Raw genomic sequence first — 18775 nt, forward strand, 5'->3', positions numbered from 1 at the left:
AAGTGCTGTACAGAAACCCAGCCTAAAACCCCAAAGAGCAAGCAATGCAGGTGTAGAAGCACGTGCAGGTGCTGCAACACTTCCTTCAGCAGAGAGACCCTACCCTTGCTTCATCCAATGATTGCATCTTGCAACTCACTGAATTGGTATTATCCAAAAACTATTGTCTTTGTGTCAGACTTTTTCCTTCAAATTCAGGGTGTAGCCATGGGCTTCCACTTCGCCCCCAACTATGCAAACCTGTATGTGGGACAAATTGAGGAAGCACTCATTTACAAAACAGAGACACACCCCCTACTTTCTAAAACACTCCTATGGAAGAGATACAAAGATGATGTCTTTGTGCTCTGCGAAGGAAGTCAGCAGGAACTAAATTAATTCTAAACTCTGCTAAACAAGAGCTCTGAATACCTCAAATTCACCATGCAGACTGATGAGAGAAAAATAAACTACCTGGATTTATGGATCAAAGAGAATGATGCATTACACATAGAGTTATACACAAAGCCCACAGACCGCAATACCATGCTATGTGTGGATAGTATGCATCCCCTTCCCCTCAAGAATGGTCTACCATATAGCCAGCTACGCAGGATTAAATTAATATGTGGCCACCAGTCAGATTTGGACAGCAATGCTAAGAAAATGACAGTAATTCAAAATGAGAGGCTACAAGGACAAAACCCTTGATGCTGCAATGATGAAAATCTCAATATCTCAATTACTAAAAACTGAACCGAAGAAGAAAAACAATTCAACAGTCTGTGTGTTCCGAGAAAATGAAAACGAGTAATCCATCTCATCACCTGTTCATGTGAGAAAGCCTACGTAGGACCAACAAAAAGACAAGTAAAATAACGCATTGCTGAACACCGCAGCTCAATCAGGTGTCAGAATACTGACAATCCAGTAGCAGCTCAAAAATCAAGATCCTACTACTAGAGGGAGGCCTACCGGATATCCTGTCTAAAAACATTGACCCCTAGTGGTCTGAAAATTGACTTGGATCTCAGGCCCTTCTTATGAACAATAAGTCTTTTAAATGAAATATATAATTTCTACTGTTTATCAGCGTACCCCCAATATGTTCCCCTTTTTTATGCTTATTATGCATTATGGTTGAACCAAAATGTTACATGTAACAAAAATGTAATGAATTTGGAAACAATTAAATATATACAGTGCATTCGGAAAGTATTCAGCCCGCGTGACTTTTGACATTTTGTTACGTTACAGCCTTATTAGAAAATTGATTAAATAGTTTTTTTCCCTCATCAATCTACACATAATACCAAATAATGACAAAGCAAAAAAAGGTTTTTAGACATTTTTGCAAATGTATTAAAGATAAATAACGGTCTCTCCAGAGATGATTGATCGGGCTCAAGTCTGGCCTCTGGCTGCACCACTCAATGACATTCAGAGACTTGTTCCGAAGCCACTCCTGGATTGTCTTGGCTGTGTGCTTAGGATCGTTGTCCTGTTGGAAGGTGAACCTTCGTCCCAGTCTGATGTCCTGAAGGCTCTGGAGCAGATTTTCATCAAGGATCTCTCTGTACTTTGCGCTGTTCATCTTTCCCTCGATCTGACAAGTCTGCCAGTCCCTGCCACTGAAAAACATCCTCACAGCATGATACTGCCACCACCATGCTTCACCGTAGGGATGGTGCCAGGTTTCCTCCAGATGTGACGCTTTGCATTCATCAGACAAGAGAATCTTGTTTCTCATGGTCTGAGAGTCCTTTAGGTGCCTTTTGCCAAACTCCAAGCAGGCTGTCATGTGTCTTTTACTGAGGAGTGTCTTCCATCTGGCCACTCTACCATAAAGGCCTGATTGGTGGAGTGCTGCAGAGATGGTTCTCCCATCTCCACAGAGGAACTCTGTCAGAGTGACCATTGGGTTCTTGGTCACCTCCCTGACCAAGGCCCCTTTCCCCGATTGCTGTTTGGCCGGGCGGCCAGCTCTAGGAAGTCTTGCTGGTTCCAAACCTCTTCTTGGGGACCATCAATGCTGCAGAATTTCTTTGGTACCTTTCCCCAGATCTGTGCCACGACACAATCCTGTCTTGGAGCTTTCCGGACAATTCCTTCAACCTCATGGCTTGGTTTTTGCTCTGACATGCACTGTCAACTGTGGGACCTTATATAGACAGGTGTGTGCCTTTCCAAATCATGTCCAATCAATTGAATTTTCCACAGGTGGACCCCAATCAAGTTGTAGAAACATCTCCAGGATGATCAATGGAAACAGCATGCAATTTCGAGTCTCATAGCAAAGGGTCTGAATACTTTTGTAAATAAGTTATGTTTTTCATTTTGAATACATTTGCAAACATTTCTAAGAACCTGTTTTCACTTTGTCATTATGGGGTATTTTGTGTAGATTGATGAGGATTTTTTTTTATTTAATCCATTTTATAATAAGGCTGTAATGTACCAAAATGTGGAAAAAGGGAAGGGGTCTGAATACTTTCCGAATGCACTGTATATAACGGTTTCACTCAATTAATTCACACCCCTCACTATTGTCATTGCTTACACTAATTGCACCGTTTGTCTTCATAACCTGGTTCAAGCATTCATGACAGTACCCTGAAGAAGGCACAGTGATGCCGAAACCTTGGTGTTTTACCCAAGAAATGACTGGGAGTTTTTATATATAGATCTTGCAACTCTCTTTATGTATTTTGATAGCTTACAAATAAAGGGAGTTAACATGACAAACATCACATCCTGGAACGACAACAGATACACGTTGATTGATTTAAACATCGTTTCATATCTGGTTGGTTTCCTGGACACAGATTAAGCCTCGTCCTGGACTCAACTGCTACTGTTATTGGAGAATCTCCATTGAACATCATTCTTAGTCAAGGACCAGGCTTAATCTGTATCTGGGAAACTGGCCAAATAAGTGGTAGCCAAAAATCTTTGAGCACAGAAAACTGCAAATCATGAGCACACTCAGATATATACCTAATCGTTATCTGTGTAGATGAGCACAGCATCACATTTACATTCCAGTGCCACATGATTTAACTTATCTGGTATTGCACAGAGTGGCGCATTAGGGTTGATCGTCCCGCTGCAGAAGACAGGGTTTCAAACCGTACACCATTTCAATGTGCAGGGTACAGGAGGTTGGTGGCACCTTAATTGGGGAGGACGGGCTCGTGGTAATGGCTGGAGTGGAATTAGTGTAATGGTATCACATTCATCAAACACATGGTTTCTATGTGCTTGATGCCATTCTTTTTGCGCAGTTCCAGCCATTATTACGGGCCGTTCTCCACTCAGCAGCCTCCACTGGTGCAGGGGCATACATCAAGTAGGCTATTCTTAACGTCACACACATAAGATCAGGGTCGTATTCATTAGTGCATACTGTAGCAAAACGTTATGCAATGGAAAAGGAAAATTAATGCTTGTTATTGGGTAAGTTCAGGGAGTCACTCCCTGTTTCAGTTAATTTTCTTCTGCTTGATATCAGTGAATACGACCCAGAAAAGTGTTCAAACAAGGTATTACTGTCAGGGACGGATATCCTGCCTGTACAGCAGCAGGGCCTCGTTCAGGTCAGAGTAACGTTACTGAACGTTCAGATAAAAATGTATTGTGTACAACATGACTGGCCAATATTATAGACATATCAGAATTATGAGTTGTGCCTGAATAGGAAATTGAGTCAGCTCTATCAATTCTATAGTGTATATCTGTTTTTGAGTGTTTCACCTCACTGAATACGCCTGGGGCACATTCAGCAGGGTGCAACATTGTGGGATGTTCAGATAGAAATATATTATGTCGGACAGACAAGCCTATCTTGCCTGTAGAATAAGGAACCATGTCAGCTCTATTAATGACATTTCTATCACCAGTTTCTGAACATTTCCCCTCACCAAATACATGTAACAATAGCGGGAAGGTCAAAGATGCATTGTCCAATCACAGCAAGATTTTTGGTTATGATGTGTCCACTGTCTAGCCATATCAAAGCAAAGAGAGTTCAGGGGTGTGGAGAAGCTCCTGTCCTTGGTCTGAGTCTCTGAGGGCGAAGACTGTCACACCTGAACTGTATGCTGCAGGGATCACGACATGGCTCATCCTAAACTGATCTTCATCATCATGGTCTTCCTCACGAATCATCTGCCTCAATTGACCTAAGGGAGTAAAGGACCACACGCACACAAACGCACAGGTGTGCACACGCACACACGCACACGCACACGTCATTGACATCCTGTTTTGGCAGAACTAAATTGTTTGTGTGTTATTCTGAGACAAAGAGTGAGAGAGAGAGAGACAGACATAGGGCGCCTTCCTCTGCCCAGGCGTTACTGACGCATGCCAGATCTTAAAGCGGCTGGATAGGTATTTTATATAACACAGTCGATGACATGGCACACAACCATTGGTTGATGCATGCAACATCTGAGCAGGGGAACATGACCAGAGTAACAGAGAGCGGTGAAATCTCTCTCTCACCCTCCACATCCAGGGCTTTCCAGCGTGGGTCAGACTGGTTGTCTGATAGGCTAGACAGAGGGGTGTCACCTGTCAATCTCAGCAGCACATCCTCTCGACGTATCAGCAACACAGATTCACTGCAGAGTCGCTGATGCACCTCCCGCTCACTCACTGGGACATAGAATGCATGAAGTCACACACAGGCTATACTCTCACACACTCACACACACTCACACACACTCACACACACACACACACACCTTACCCACATCCAGGGGGTTGGTCATATAGACAGTGTCGGGTCCGACCCCAAAGATGAGTTGGTGGTGCCATGCGTCGGGAACTTCCTCTCCCTCTGGCACTGCCAGCTGCATGTTCATTGTGGCCACGGGCACTGCCCCTTTCTGGATCCACTGTGCCAGCCAGGGTACCAGCCTCACCCGCCGGCGAGGGTGGAGGGGGAAGTGGCGACCCAGCACGCGCCCACCACTGGCCTGCTCCGCCCCAGCTATCAGCTGTGCGTGTGTGGCGCCTGGGAGAGTGGAAGAGACAGAGAGGAGGGTGCATCACAGATATACAACAGTGGAAAATAAATACAGAAACACACAAACACGCATGCACACACACATACACACAAACAGAGTTAACAGAGCATTTGGTGGTCATGGTTGAGGGCCTGTGGTCCAGTTAGAGACATTGTGGTATGATGAGGAAGTTCTAAGGGTTGTGGTCAGAGTAGATTGCTGGATGAGTGTTGTGGTTGGCTGTTGTGTTCAGTCAAATCAGGGTTGGGGCCAAAGATTCTTGTCATAAATTGTGGTAATTAGGTTAGTTTGCGGTCAGGTGATTATTGTGAAAACAGTGCACGGTTGTTAGCTAAATAGAACAAGGACAGTAAGCGGTCAATGGTCAGTACCAGCCTCGCTCCGGGAGAACAGGTAATCGGGCAGCGGCGCCTCGTTCCTCCTCAGGCACGTCCGCACACACCGGTCAGCCATCTCGGGTGCCACAATGATGCCGAGGGCCTGTAGGACGTCCACTACGGCCGTTGCCCCACAGGCGGACACTCCTATCTGCATGGTCTGCCTCTCCACTGCCTCCTGGATGGACCATAACATAGCCCTTTGTCCCTGCCTCTCCTCTCCATCTTTGGGACATTGGGATGCACAGCAAGCAGTTTCAGTCTGCTTCTCCTCATGAGGATGCTCTCCCTCCATCTTCACAAACCAGACCTGCTGAAAAATGACTTCTATGATGATCATATTTATTTTTTAGACTGCATTGCATATTGATATGTTGGACCGATATAGACTCTTATCAGAATCACTGTTATGAGTTGTATAGTTATGCTAGGTCTGTGAGAATCGCACACGGAGCCTTTTGATATGAATCTACATTTGGGGAACCTTACAGTACATTTTCTATTTAAAGGCAAATTGTCTCTGGCAGCCAAAACAGCCAAATACACCATCTAAACTTAAATCGATTCTCAATTGGCCTACGGTTTTAGAAACATAAAAGCCCTTTACTTCATATCACATCCCCCCCCAAAAATTCACAAATGCAAAATATACACTTACTGTCCACTGTTTTAATATAGTTGCAGAAGACAGTATTTTTCAGTGACAACAAAGGTGTAATCATTAGCCAAACAGTTGCAACTAAAACTAGTTTGTATTGGACAAATTCAGGTAGGTCCCTCCCCAATTCGTTCCGTTTGCTTCCGTTTAAGAAATGTTTTGCGTCCTTCTTCCGTTTACACCAAGGGTTGGAATCCAAATAATTTTCCAATCGTTTCGTTCTGAACAGAACTATTTTTGGGGTTCCGTTCCAGTACTGTTCCAACCAGCAAAATAAAGTTCTGAACCAGTTTGTACCAAAACAAGTAAAGGTTTATATCGTTCCTTTCTGTTACTTTTTAAACCTCTGAAATCGTTATATATATATATTTTTTTTACATTTAGCGCCACATTAAATTACTTCACCAATCAATGTGGATAGAGCAGCTTGCTATGGAGTGGGCCAGATATAGTTGTTTACATGCATTGGACAGACAAGTGTAGGGCGCGAAATGTGACTTAAATTTTGCAGCTGGGGAGAGAGCGAGAGAGGGTGGAGGAGGAGGCTTGGCTTGAAGCGCTGGACATCTTGCATTATCTGAATTAGGCCAGAGATACGGCAGTGAAAGGGAGCAAACGGAACGGAAGATGGCGGATAAGAAAAAAAAAAGGAACATATTATGAATAAATATGGAGTGGGGGATTGCACAAGACTTCTGGAAGATCTGATGAGGGAGAAGATGGCGGACAAGAAAAAAAGGGGAATATGTTTTTAGTAAATATGGAATGGAGGATAACACAGAACGTTTGAAAGAGCTAAAGGAAATGGAACGTGACGTCGAGAAGGAACTGAGTGTAGAGGGAAGCGGTGTGGTGAGGAAGGTTGGTGTCAAATGCAAAAAGAGGGATACGTGCTCCAGTAGTTCAGAGTTTGAACGTGACAAGAGTGAGGATGAAGCACCTGCGGTGAGGATTGCCGAGTTCGAGCCTCGTCCCAATGATGACAAGGATGATACTGGCCCAGCAGGAGTTAGATTTGTGGAGAGAATGGATCCTTGTATTCTGTCTTGTATTCTGAGGATGGGGACTGTTGAGTCGGTGAAAGTAACGCAAAGTGGACTCCTGATGATTGATTGTGTTCCTTCCGTCCAGAGGAACTGTGCGCTCTGGACCACGCGACTACGGACAAGAACTGTGACTTGCTTTGTTCTCCGGAGCAGGGCGCCGTTGAAAGGATTGATAACGGGGGTGGCATTAAGTGTTGAGGAGGATCAGCTGAAAGTGAAGATTCCTGGTGTCTGTGACGCCCTCTGTGTGGTGCGACGCAGACCCGGTGTGGAGCATGGTGAAACGGAGAAGACATTGTCCTGATGAGTTTTGCCCGACAAGGTCAAGTTAGGATGTGTCAGTTATCCCAGATATGAGATATTTTGTTCTGAAAATACTATGGTGTTTTAGGTGCCAAGCTTATGGTCATGTTGCAGCAGTGTGTATGATGGAGATTCCTAGATGTGAGAAGTGTGCAGGAGGGCATTAGAGGAAAGAATGTGAAATATGGGTGGAGAAAGTTGTGTGTGTTACCTGTGGGGGTGCCATGGGGCTGAAGATCGGAGGTGTCTAGTGAGAGAAAGGCAAGATGAAGTTGTCAGAGTAGTACAGAAAGTGTTGTATGCTGAAGCAGTGAAGAGAGTGGTAGAGGAAGATGGGTATAGGGTTAGGGATCCTAAGAGGATTCCTGCAAGTAGGCAGAGACCAATAGAGAGGGATGGGAATAATATGTACTTCAGTAAGGTGGGTTTCTTAGCATTCATAGCCATGGTTGTCAACTGCAGAAATGGAACGTAAGTCACAGAAAATAGCTGTTGTGGTGGCAGCTGCAGTACTTGGGATTGGTAGTACTTGGATTGGTGGTAGTTTTCTGTCTTCTCAGACCGTTGGCCTGTAGTAGGATTAGATTGGGTTAAATAGTGGATTGGGGTGGTGTTTTTTAACTTCGTAAGGGCTAATAGTTGGCATGGTATGAAGGAACTTTCAATGTCTGAACTTCTGAGAGTTGGCTTAACATTGGACCAGAGCTACAAGCTTGTGTGTGCCAGTAGCAGTTAGGGTGACCACATGTCCCGGATTGTGCGGTACAGTCATGCATTTTGACCCTTTGTCCCGCAACAAAACAATCGTGTCCGACATTTTATCAACAAATTCAAGCAACACTAATTTAGAAAAAAGGTTAATTTGTCTCTTATTTTAGTCACACATTACAACTTGTCTCTTGCAGTCACAAAATATATATAACATAAGGATGTGGTAGCCTAAGCCTACTGGTAATGTTAAACAATTCTCCAATCGTTGTTGAGATTTGATATTATGCGCAAGACGAGAAGTAGGCCAATGTCATAGATAGGCTTATTGTCAACCAATCATATTTCTTAAATCCTTTTGGCTTAAATTCCAGCTAAACTTGAAGAGGACATTAGGCCTAACTGCCAAATGTTTTTAATAATGTAGCCAATGCCATCCTCCTCTTTCATGATGCCTAAACAGTCTATGACTCTCTCATACAGTTCACAGTTTTAGTTTTTGTTGTCCTAGGCTACCTGGCTAAAATGCTTGCTCGCTACCCTAACTTAACAATGTATGAATTTATGGTTGGATCAGAATCGCCGTTATAATCATTGAGCAGTACGGAGAATTAAGTAAAACCACAAGTCCAAATCCCTATCTCCATGACATTTGGTTTCTGATGTGATTGCTCTGAAGCCAAATCCAAACTGGCTTCCTTTGATACTTTTTTTTGGCACACTATGACCGTTCACAGCTGAGATAACTCAGTTTAGCTCAATGCTGGTTGGCTATTATTTAATAAAGGGAGGCCAAATGCTTGCAACAATGTAATAATCTATGTTGACCAGACAGCATCAAATAGATAACTGTTTTGTTCGCTCTGATGCGTTCTACGGTGAGATACATTCAGCTTGTTGAATAACACTTATGAAACACAGAGAGACGAAAGATAAATTATTATTATTTTATTTTTTACAAATTATTTTTTGTTGTAATTTCTTTGGGGAATTCTGGCTTCCCTTGGCATCCATGAATACACGCCACTGGTGTGTGCGCAGAGTGCCACCAGAATTGAAATAAAAACACGTAGCTTTTTGTACTTGAATCCAACGTAAAATGTGATAACTATAGTATCCTTAACTAGCATTGAAAAAGTGAATTAATTCTTCTCTAATAAAAAAGCGGCGCAGATCCGAGTCCCTTGTGAGAATTTGTCTGCCCGTGGGTAACCCGTCTCTACCATTCATTCTATTGACCAACGTGCAATCACTGGAGAATAAACTGGATGAGCTCCATTTGAGACTATCTTACCAACAGAACATCTTATAAACTGTAATATATTATGTTTCACTGAGTCGTGGCTGAACGACGACGCTGGGCTTTCCGTGCATCGGTAAGACAAAACAGCTACCTCTGGTAAGACGAGGGGTGGTGGTGTGTGTCTATTTGTCAATAACAGCTAGTGTGCAATGTCTAATATTAAGGAAGTCTCGAGATATTGCTCCCCTGTGGCACAGTACCTCATGATCAGTGGTGAAAAAAGTACCCAATTGTCATACTTTCGAAAAAGTAGAAATACATTAATAGAAAATGTGAGAGAGGAAGCCAGTCCCGTCATCGCCACCTCACCCGCTCTTAAGATAACCTTCGGGCCAACTGGCTGGTTAGGAGACACCGCAATTGTGATGAACTGAGAGAATATTAGGGTAGCACTGTAATTCATGAATCATATGCTGTCTGCCGCTGTTCTTACCTCTCTCCCCACCTCGTCTTTCTTCCTCGTTTTATAATGCACACCATATGTGCATTGATGTACAGATTGAACTTGTATTTATAATATTACAATTATAATAATTATAATGCATTTATGTATTCATAACACCTGGATAATGAACTTCATTCAATAAAACGTTTCACATTCTCCACTGGTTGAATTTAAGTATCTCATTGAAATACTATCCTGTGTCCTCAGATTAATGGTAATATGTATATAGGACTTGCATCCTTGGCACAATAAAGTTATTATATTCTACTCTATCCATAGGCTTCATTAATGCCATTCGGAATTGAAGTTGATACAACTATGATAGCTGAGGTTCATAGATTGGTATGAATATTAGTTCAGAACCTAACGTTTTAGGGTCCATACACAGATCGGCTACATACTGTAGCTAGCTACACATCCATAGGCATACAGTTATTTTTATCCTCCCCGCTAGCTATGTTACTTCAGCTGCATTGCAAGGCAAGCTTACACAATTGTATATTACATTTGCAGTAAATGCTTTAGCTAGCTAGATTCTTTACATCCACTGTTTCACAAGATGACAGCCTGGTTTGCTGGTTTTCTCAGGAGTCTCTAAAACATCAAACAACACGAATTACAAATTAATTCTCCTAACACTAACTAGCTGGCTAATGTTAGCTAGTCAGATAACTTGATAAATAGCAATTTTCGTAAATTAACTTTATGACAAAAAAATATGCACAAACGTTTGACTCTACATTAACATATTCCTTTCAATTGTAATTGTTTGCTTGACTTGTTATGACGTTATAACAACTTACATTTGGTTCCACTGTAATGTTTTGTCAGCCATCTTTGTTGAAGAACACCACCAGAACACGGGTGGCTCACGTCAAAATTCGTCTTTGGAACCACTCGACATGATTGGTCATATAAAAACCTTGGGACCCAAATGCATAATGAGTGCTCTACTCCCCCTTGTGGTGGTCTGGAGCAATGACACTATGACGCTGGGTACCTCTAAGTCCCACGGTGCAAGCTCGCAAAGGAGGAAAGAGAGTTTATCTATATTTTTTCATAGCTGTCTATTTACCACCGCAAACCGTGGCCATAAGCAGGAAACAGGAAAATGTTCATCCAGAAAACTTAAAAATGTAGGAAAACTTAAATCTATTTTACCAGCATTTCACATGTGCAGCCAGAAGAAGAAAAAGAACGTAGACCACCTTTACTCCACACACAGAGATGCGTTCAAAGCTCTCCCTCACCCTGCATTTAGCAAATCTGATCATTCTATCTTCCTGATTCCTGATTCCAAAAAAAAAACTAAAGCAGGAAGTACCAGTGACTCGCTCAATACGGAAGTGGTCAGATGATGCGGTTGCGATGCTAGAGGACTGTTTTGCTAGCAGACTGGAATATGTTCCAGGATTCCTCCAATGGCATTGAGGAGTATTCCACCTCAGTCACTTCCTCAATAAGTGCATCGACGACATCATCCCCACAATGACCATACCAACCAGAAGCCACAGATTAACCAGAAGCCCCTATTACCAGCCTGTTCAACCTCTCTTTCGTATCGTCCGAGATCCCTAAAGATTGGAAAGCTGCCGCGGTCATCCCCCTCTTCAAATGGGGTGACACCCTAGACCCAAACTGTTACAGACCTATATCCATCCTGCCCTGCCTATTTAAAGTCTTCGAAAGCCAAGTTAATAAACAGATCACTGACCATTTTGAATCCCACCGTACCTTCTCCGCTGTGCGATCCGGTTTCCGAGCCGGTCACGGGTGCACCTCAGCCATGCTCAAGGTACTAAACGATATCATAACCGCCATCGATAAAAGACAGTACTGTGCAGCCGTCTTCATCGACCTGGCCAAGGCTTTCGACTCTGTCAATCACCGTTTTCTTATCGGCAGACTCAATAGCCTTGGTTTTTCTAATGACTGCCTTGCCTGGTTCACCAACTACTTTGCAGACAGAGTTCAGTGTGTCAAATCGGAGGGCATGTTGTCCGTACCTCTGGCAGTCTCTAATTGGGTACCACAGGGTTCAATTCTCGGGCTGCTGCGGGCTGATCCACCTCTACGCAGACGACACCATTCTGTATACTTCTGGCCCTTCCTTGGACACTGTGCTAACTAACCTCCAAACGAGCTTCAATGCCATACAAAACTCATTCTGTGGCCTCCAACTGCTCTTAAACGCTAGTAAAACCAAATGCATGCTTTTCAACTGTTCGCTGCCCGCACCCACCCGCCCGACTAGCATCACCACCCTGGACGGTTCCGACATGGAATATGTGGACAACTATAAATACCTAGGTGTCTGCTTAGACTGTAAACTCTCCTTCCAGACTCATATTAAACATCTCCAATCCAAAATCAAATCTAAAATCGGCTTTCTATTTCGCAACAAAGCCTCCTTTACTCACGCCGCCAAACTTACCCTAGCAAAACTGACTATCCTACCAATACTCGACTTCGGCGATGTCATCTACAAAATAGCTTCAAATACTCTACTCAGCAAACTGGATACAGTCTATCACAGTGCCATCCGTTTTGTTACCAAACCACCACTGCAACCTGTATGCTCTAGTCGGCTGGCCCTCGCTACATATTCGTCGCCAGACCCACTGGCTCCAGGTCATCTATAAGTCTATGCTAGGTAAAGCTCCGCCTTATCTCAGTTCACTGGTCACGATAACACCCACCCGTAGCACACATTCCAGCAGGTATATCTCACTGATTATCCCCAAAGCCAACACCTAATTTGGCCGCCTTTCCTTCCAGTTCTGTTACCAGTGACTGGAACTATTTGCAAAAAAAATAAAAATAATAATTTGCTGAAGTTGGAGACTTTAATTTCCCTCACCAATTTTAAACATCAACTATCTGAGCAGCTAACCGATCGCTGGAGCTGTGTCCATCTGTAAATAGCCCACCCAATCTAACTACCTCATCCCCATACTGTTTTTATTTGATTTACTTTTCTGCTCTTTTGCACACCAGTATCTCTACTTGCACATCATCATCTGCTCATTTATCACTCCAGTGTTAAGCTGCTAAATTGTAATTATTCGCTCCTATGGCCTATTTATTGCCTACCTCCTCATGCCTTTTGCACACACTGTATATAGACTTTCTTTTTTCTACTGTGTCATTGACTTGTTTATTGTGTTATTGGCTTGTTTATTGTTTACTCCATGTGTAACTCTGTGTTGTTGTCTGTGTCACACTGCTTTGCTTTATCTTGGCCAGGTCGCAGTTGTAAATGAGAACTTGTTCTCAACTAGCCTACCTGGTTAAATAAAGGTGAAATAAAACATTTAAAAGTACAGGCAACATCCGCACCGAGCTAAAGGCTAGAGCTGTCGCTTTCAAGGAGCGGGATACTAATCCGGACGCTTACACGAAATCCCGCTATGCTCTCAGACTAACCATCAAACAGGCAAAGCGTCAATACAGGACTAAGATTGAAGCCTACTACACAGGCTCTGATGCTCGTCAGATGTGGCAGGGCTTGCAAACTGTTACGGACTACAAAGGGAAACCCAGCTGCGAGCTGCCCAGTGCCTCGAGTCTACCAGAGGGGCTAAATGCCTTTTATGCTCGCTTCGAGGCAAGCAACACTGAAGCATGCATGAGAGCACCAGCTGTTCCGGGCAACTATGTGATCACGGTCTCCATAGCCGATGTGAGCAAGACCTTTAAACAGGTCAAGATTCACAAGGCTGCGGGGCCAGACAGATTACCAGGACGTGTACTCAGAGGATGCGCGGACCAACTGGCAAGTGTCTTCACTGACATTTTCAACCTCACCCTGACCGAGTCTGTAATACACACATGTTTCAAGCAGACCACCATAGTCCCTGTGCCAAAGAACGCGAAGGTAACCTGCCTAAATGACTACCGACCTGTAGTACTCATGTCTGTAGATCTGAAGTGCTTTGAAAGGCTGGTCATGGCTCACAACACCATCATCCCAGAAACCCAAGACCCACTCCAATTTGCATACCACCCCAACAGATCCACAGATGATGCAATCTCTATTGCACTCCACACTGCCCTTTCCCACCTGGACAAAAGGAACACCTATATGAGAATGCTATTCATTGACTACAGCTCAGCGTTCAACACCATAGTACCCTCAAAGCTCATCACTAAGCTAAGGACCCTGGGACTAAACACCTCCCTCTGCAACTGGATCCTGGACTTCCTGACGGGCCGCCCCCAGGTGGTGAGGGTAGGCAACAACACATCTGCCACGCTGATCCTCAAAAGGATGACTCTACTGAGATGAACTTGATCAACCAAGTTGATTTCACCTTTCTCTCAATGCCACACACTTGTCACTAATTATCAGGACTTCCCTGACAGGCTCATTCACACCTTTTTTGTACTTAAATCCTGTCCTCAGTTTTTTTTTTACAGTTGTGTGTGTCCAAGTTATGAGAAAGTTCTTTTCCTATTATCCATGTATATTTTCTTTAAGAAAATATTTTCTTGAAGATGTCATGTAATTTCCTTATTTTTGTTATTTGAGATATATTGGTTTAATAGTAATTCTTATCACCTTTACCTTTTATGTTATGCAACCTGCTTGGAATGCATCTTCTTTGCTGCAGAACCACACACAAATCCAACTTTACCATGTCCAACCACAAGTCCTCAATAAATATGTGAACTTTGGCACTGTCTCTGTCGTCAGCTTGCTCTCTGACCGGTGCAGAGAACCCCCTGGTGACATCTATCCAAGCAGTTACCCATCTTGGGTTTATTAGACTATTTTTCAGCAGCCATATTGGATATGACCACCAGGGGGTAATGGACTAAATCTGCAATGGCACTATAGCCAAAAATATCCGTATTTAAACATGTCCTAGCTGTGTGTGAAATTTGGTGGCTGTATCAAAAAAGTATTTTTATTTTTTTACATAGCTGCTGGAATATGATCAAAATTACTTCAATATGGCCCATATTATGGTCTTACGAGTATCTTATGATCAGAGTTATTGTCTACCTGTGGGGTTTATTTAATGAGTAAATAACATTACAAAGTAATTTTTATATTGTTTGAAATGATTTTACCCTATTTTCTAACAGGACATCTGGATGGCTGGTTGACTAACGGGCTTCCCAGACTGGCTCCAATCTGTAGCTAATGTTCATTATGCTATCTAGTGTTAGTGTACCAAGTGTGATACTTGTATCATAAAATGGAACAATTATGTCACCCATCCCTGGACTACAGTATACCGTAAATTAGGCGCTAAAGCTAGTTTGCGTCTATGAATGGGTTAATTGACACGTGACCATGGTAGCTCGCTACTGTATAGCAAGCTAATCTTATCAAGAAGTCCCAAAGCGAAGTCTGCACAAAACCGAATGTAACGTAATTTTTTTAAGAACACTAACCTTAACACGAACCTAGATTTGCTCTGCTTCCGGATGTCTGCACTTTTACTGTAATTGCAGAGTATGCAATGACAAGAAAAAGCAACTGTTCTGCATTCTATATTTAACGTTGATTCCGGTTGGTTTGGTATATCCTCTGCCTGGATTGGACGAGAACATTTCCATGATGTATTACTATTGGTAGACAAATATGTCAATCACTCATGGCACGCAATGAATACGTCTTGGAGCGTAGTTGTCTGTACCTACGGCAGCGAATGAGAGGGGTGAACACTATGACCACACGAGGGCAGTGATGTCCACTATTTTCCAGGTAAGACATTTCAAATCACAAATGACTGTCTACATAAAAGTTGAGGGATACTTTTAATACCTTCACTTTCATCCTCATCAGACTGACTGTTACAAAAACTGCATTTTGTTCTGGGCAAAACACGTTAACTAACAGGTATGTTTCTGCATTTACTTCTGTTCAATGTCAAGTGGAGGTCAATTATTTATGAATGATTAAATCAAGAATAAACAGCATTTATGAAGTCCATCTTTAACAATTTTTTGATTCAATTAATGTTGACATAGAAAGTTGCACGTCTACATTCGCAAATGTTTGTGTTTCATTTGAAAGTTGTTTATGTATGACATAGCATTGTAAAACAGGTTCAATATAGCCAGTTAAAGAATTATACTGGCAGATTGCAGGCTAAAAGTACATTAACAATGTCATTATACAAAAAACTTGTATGTATACCGGTATTATGTTTGTTTGTTTGAATTATTGTCTTCATTATCTTCATTACTTTGATGTAGGTTTAACAAAAGCATGTGGACAGTAGTTGGCATGTTGGCCTCTGTGGGCCTCACTGGTAAGTCTGTTACTATACTCTGCCATACAGACATTTTAAAAAATCAGAAAATAGTGATTGAAATGGATCATATGGTGAGAATTCCAGATATGTATTTTTCAACATGGCACCAGTACAATTGCAGGCTAAGCACCAAAACAGAACAGGTTGCTCCTTGGTATTTTCAACCTTTCTTTCAATAAACCCCAGAAGCCTTCCTAGATGTGCTCTCAAATTCAGAATAGCATAATACAAGTAATCATACTGTAGCGATCTTTGCTATATGGGCCACATTACAATTCCCACCAAGTGTTCGCGATCCGGGTTTGCTTCCCTTCCCCGTGCTCACTACATTGGCTCACTACACTACTCACCACATCAGAAGTAGGATGGCGGTTGTGAGGCCATCAGAACGCAAGGCCCGGACGTGTGAGGGGGCTGAGTAGTCGAATCATGGGTACGTGCCTTCCCATTCGGAGGGGGCAGTGTAACGAGCCTCGCTATATGAGCCACATTGCAATTCCCACAAAGCGAGTTAACCCTATTGGAAAGATGAGTTGAGTGTTTGCTTTTCATGCCAGTGACCCAGGTTTGTTTCCCTGTCCCACCATTCCCTACAATACCATTGGTAATATAAAGTAGGCATACAGTCTATCAAACGTTAAAGGTTTGGCCTAGGTAGAATTGAATTAACTAGACACAGACTCTGGAAAAGAAGAAGGGAAACCTGACACAGCCACAAGACCACAAGAGTCTGAAATTCAATCCCAAATACGTGCTAGTAGTTAAACCACATATGTACCTTGTAAACATGTGGTTGCAGAAAGCACATTATATGTGGTGGCCAGGATATGAAGATGTCTTCTTGAAATGTTATGTAACACAGACACTAGCCACCATCTCCCAATGAGGTTTCGAGGCGGCACTTAAAAAGCTGTAGTGTACCCGCACAGACAGGCTAAAAAGCCTTATCTGAGGAAGTGTAGGGGGAAATTGCGATACTATTGTTGCCGATTGTACCTGAACTAAAACGTATTATTTTTTAAATGGTGAGCGAATGTGTTTTCAGCACTTTTAACTCCAAAACTAATTTTTGAAAGGCTCCCTTGTCCAGTAAATCCCTAAAGCAATGTTCCCAAATCTAGTGGAACCCCTTTTGCCAGAAGAGTGGAGGCTGTTATCGCAGGGGGTACCAACTCCATATTAATGCCCATGATATTGGAATGAGATGTTCGACAAGCAGGTGTCCACATACTTTTGATCATGTAGTATACTTATAGAATCCATAATACATATGGTATTGACACCTCAGTATTGTGACAATATTGTATCATGAGGTTCCCGGCAATTCACAGCCCTAATCTGAGGCGCTTGTGACGTAGCATTTATCTTCTGTCTAAAATTGTCAAGGGATATGAGACAGGTGTTTTTTTCCATTCACCCAAAGGATCCTGTGTGGCTCAGTTGGTAGAGCATGGTGCTTGCAATGCCAGGGTTGTGGGTTCATTTCCCATGGGGGACCAGTATGAAAAAAAAAGTATGAAAATGTATCAACTCAGTACTGTAAGTCGCTCTGGAGAATGTAAAATGGGGGTATTCAACGGATTCTGTGAGTGCCCTTATTGGACAAGAGGTCCTACTCCCTTAGTCTTGCACTCCCAGTAAACAACCCACCCTAGTCTGGCAGAAGAGTGACCACACAGTTGTCAACTACTAGATCGATGACAACACTGTGTCGGCCCCTCGCTGTCGGAGCACAACTCAGCTCTGAACATAGAGGTTTGGAACTGCTCCCTGCTCATCGCCTCTGTCACAGACGAAGGAACATTACTACATTACAGACGAAGACACATTACTACAAGTCTTCCACTAATTTACACTAATGTTATTCTTACCATCGCCGGTGAGTGATGCCGGTGCCGTTCCCTTCTGTTTGAGTAGTTTTCAATTGCTTTTTTAATGTCATACATGAGAGATTTTGGCTGAATAATAATGAGTAATACCTCGAGTTAAAATGAGATTCTGCCTCGTTTCATTTGTCATTGTTCATTTGAATGTTCATTTGAATGTTCAATCATCAATTCATTCCCTCGTCTCATCACTGCATGAAAAGAGGGATCTACAGTATGGTTATGAAATTTGAGGAAATGTACCATATTTGCAGAGATTTGACTTGTGTCCACCAATCTACAACTCAAAAACACAAGTTGTAAATGACCTGGAAACATCCCCTCCGTGTCCACACCAGCAAACATCTACAGTGTCCCATCAGTGAAGGAAGCTCTGCTCATGGAACATACCACTGTGAGGCCAGGGAGGGGTATCCTGAAGGGACCCCCCCCCCCCACCCGAATCACCAGGACAACCAAAGGGGTCTCTACCATCTAAGCAGCACTCTCGCCGTGGATAGCACCGAGAGCACAGTGGTGATGTGTGTGGTAGAGCACCCGTGACTGCTAAACATCTGTTACCTGCCTGACAGGGAAGCCCAGTGTAAACATGACTGGTCATGTTCCAGGTCGTCTTTGTTGCAGTCGCACTGCACAGATTAGGGTGAGGTAAAGAACCCCTGACTGCTTCTCAACATTACTGTTACTTGCCAGTGGAAATATGGCTGCGGACATGTTCCAGGTTGTCTGTGTTACAGTCGGACTGCATAGAATAAGTGCTCTACAAAT

General features: G+C 43.0%; 1 protein-coding gene across 5 annotated transcripts; it reads right to left on the bottom strand.

Moving 5' to 3' along the window:
• Window positions 1–2662: 2662 nt before the first annotated feature.
• On the bottom strand, window positions 2663–15384 carry LOC129840407 (uncharacterized). 5 transcript variants are annotated; one of them, XM_055908252.1, is made up of 5 exons: window positions 15268–15384; window positions 5384–5699; window positions 4733–4999; window positions 4486–4638; window positions 2663–4160 (listed from the first exon to the last, which is right to left on the bottom strand). In XM_055908252.1, the coding sequence occupies exons 2-5, from the start codon at window positions 5682–5684 to the stop codon at window positions 3991–3993; spliced, it is 891 nt and encodes a 296-aa protein (XP_055764227.1). In that variant the 5' UTR covers window positions 5685–5699; window positions 15268–15384; the 3' UTR covers window positions 2663–3990. The 5 variants fall into 5 exon arrangements, with proteins under 5 accessions (XP_055764227.1, XP_055764226.1, XP_055764225.1 ...); XM_055908251.1 differs by having other exon boundaries at window positions 5384–5702; XM_055908250.1 differs by having other exon boundaries at window positions 15256–15384.
• Window positions 15385–18775: the final 3391 nt, after the last annotated feature.

The sequence above is a fragment of the Salvelinus fontinalis genome, chromosome 41 (assembly GCF_029448725.1).
Source record: "Salvelinus fontinalis isolate EN_2023a chromosome 41, ASM2944872v1, whole genome shotgun sequence".
Classification (NCBI taxonomy): domain Eukaryota; kingdom Metazoa; phylum Chordata; class Actinopteri; order Salmoniformes; family Salmonidae; genus Salvelinus; species Salvelinus fontinalis.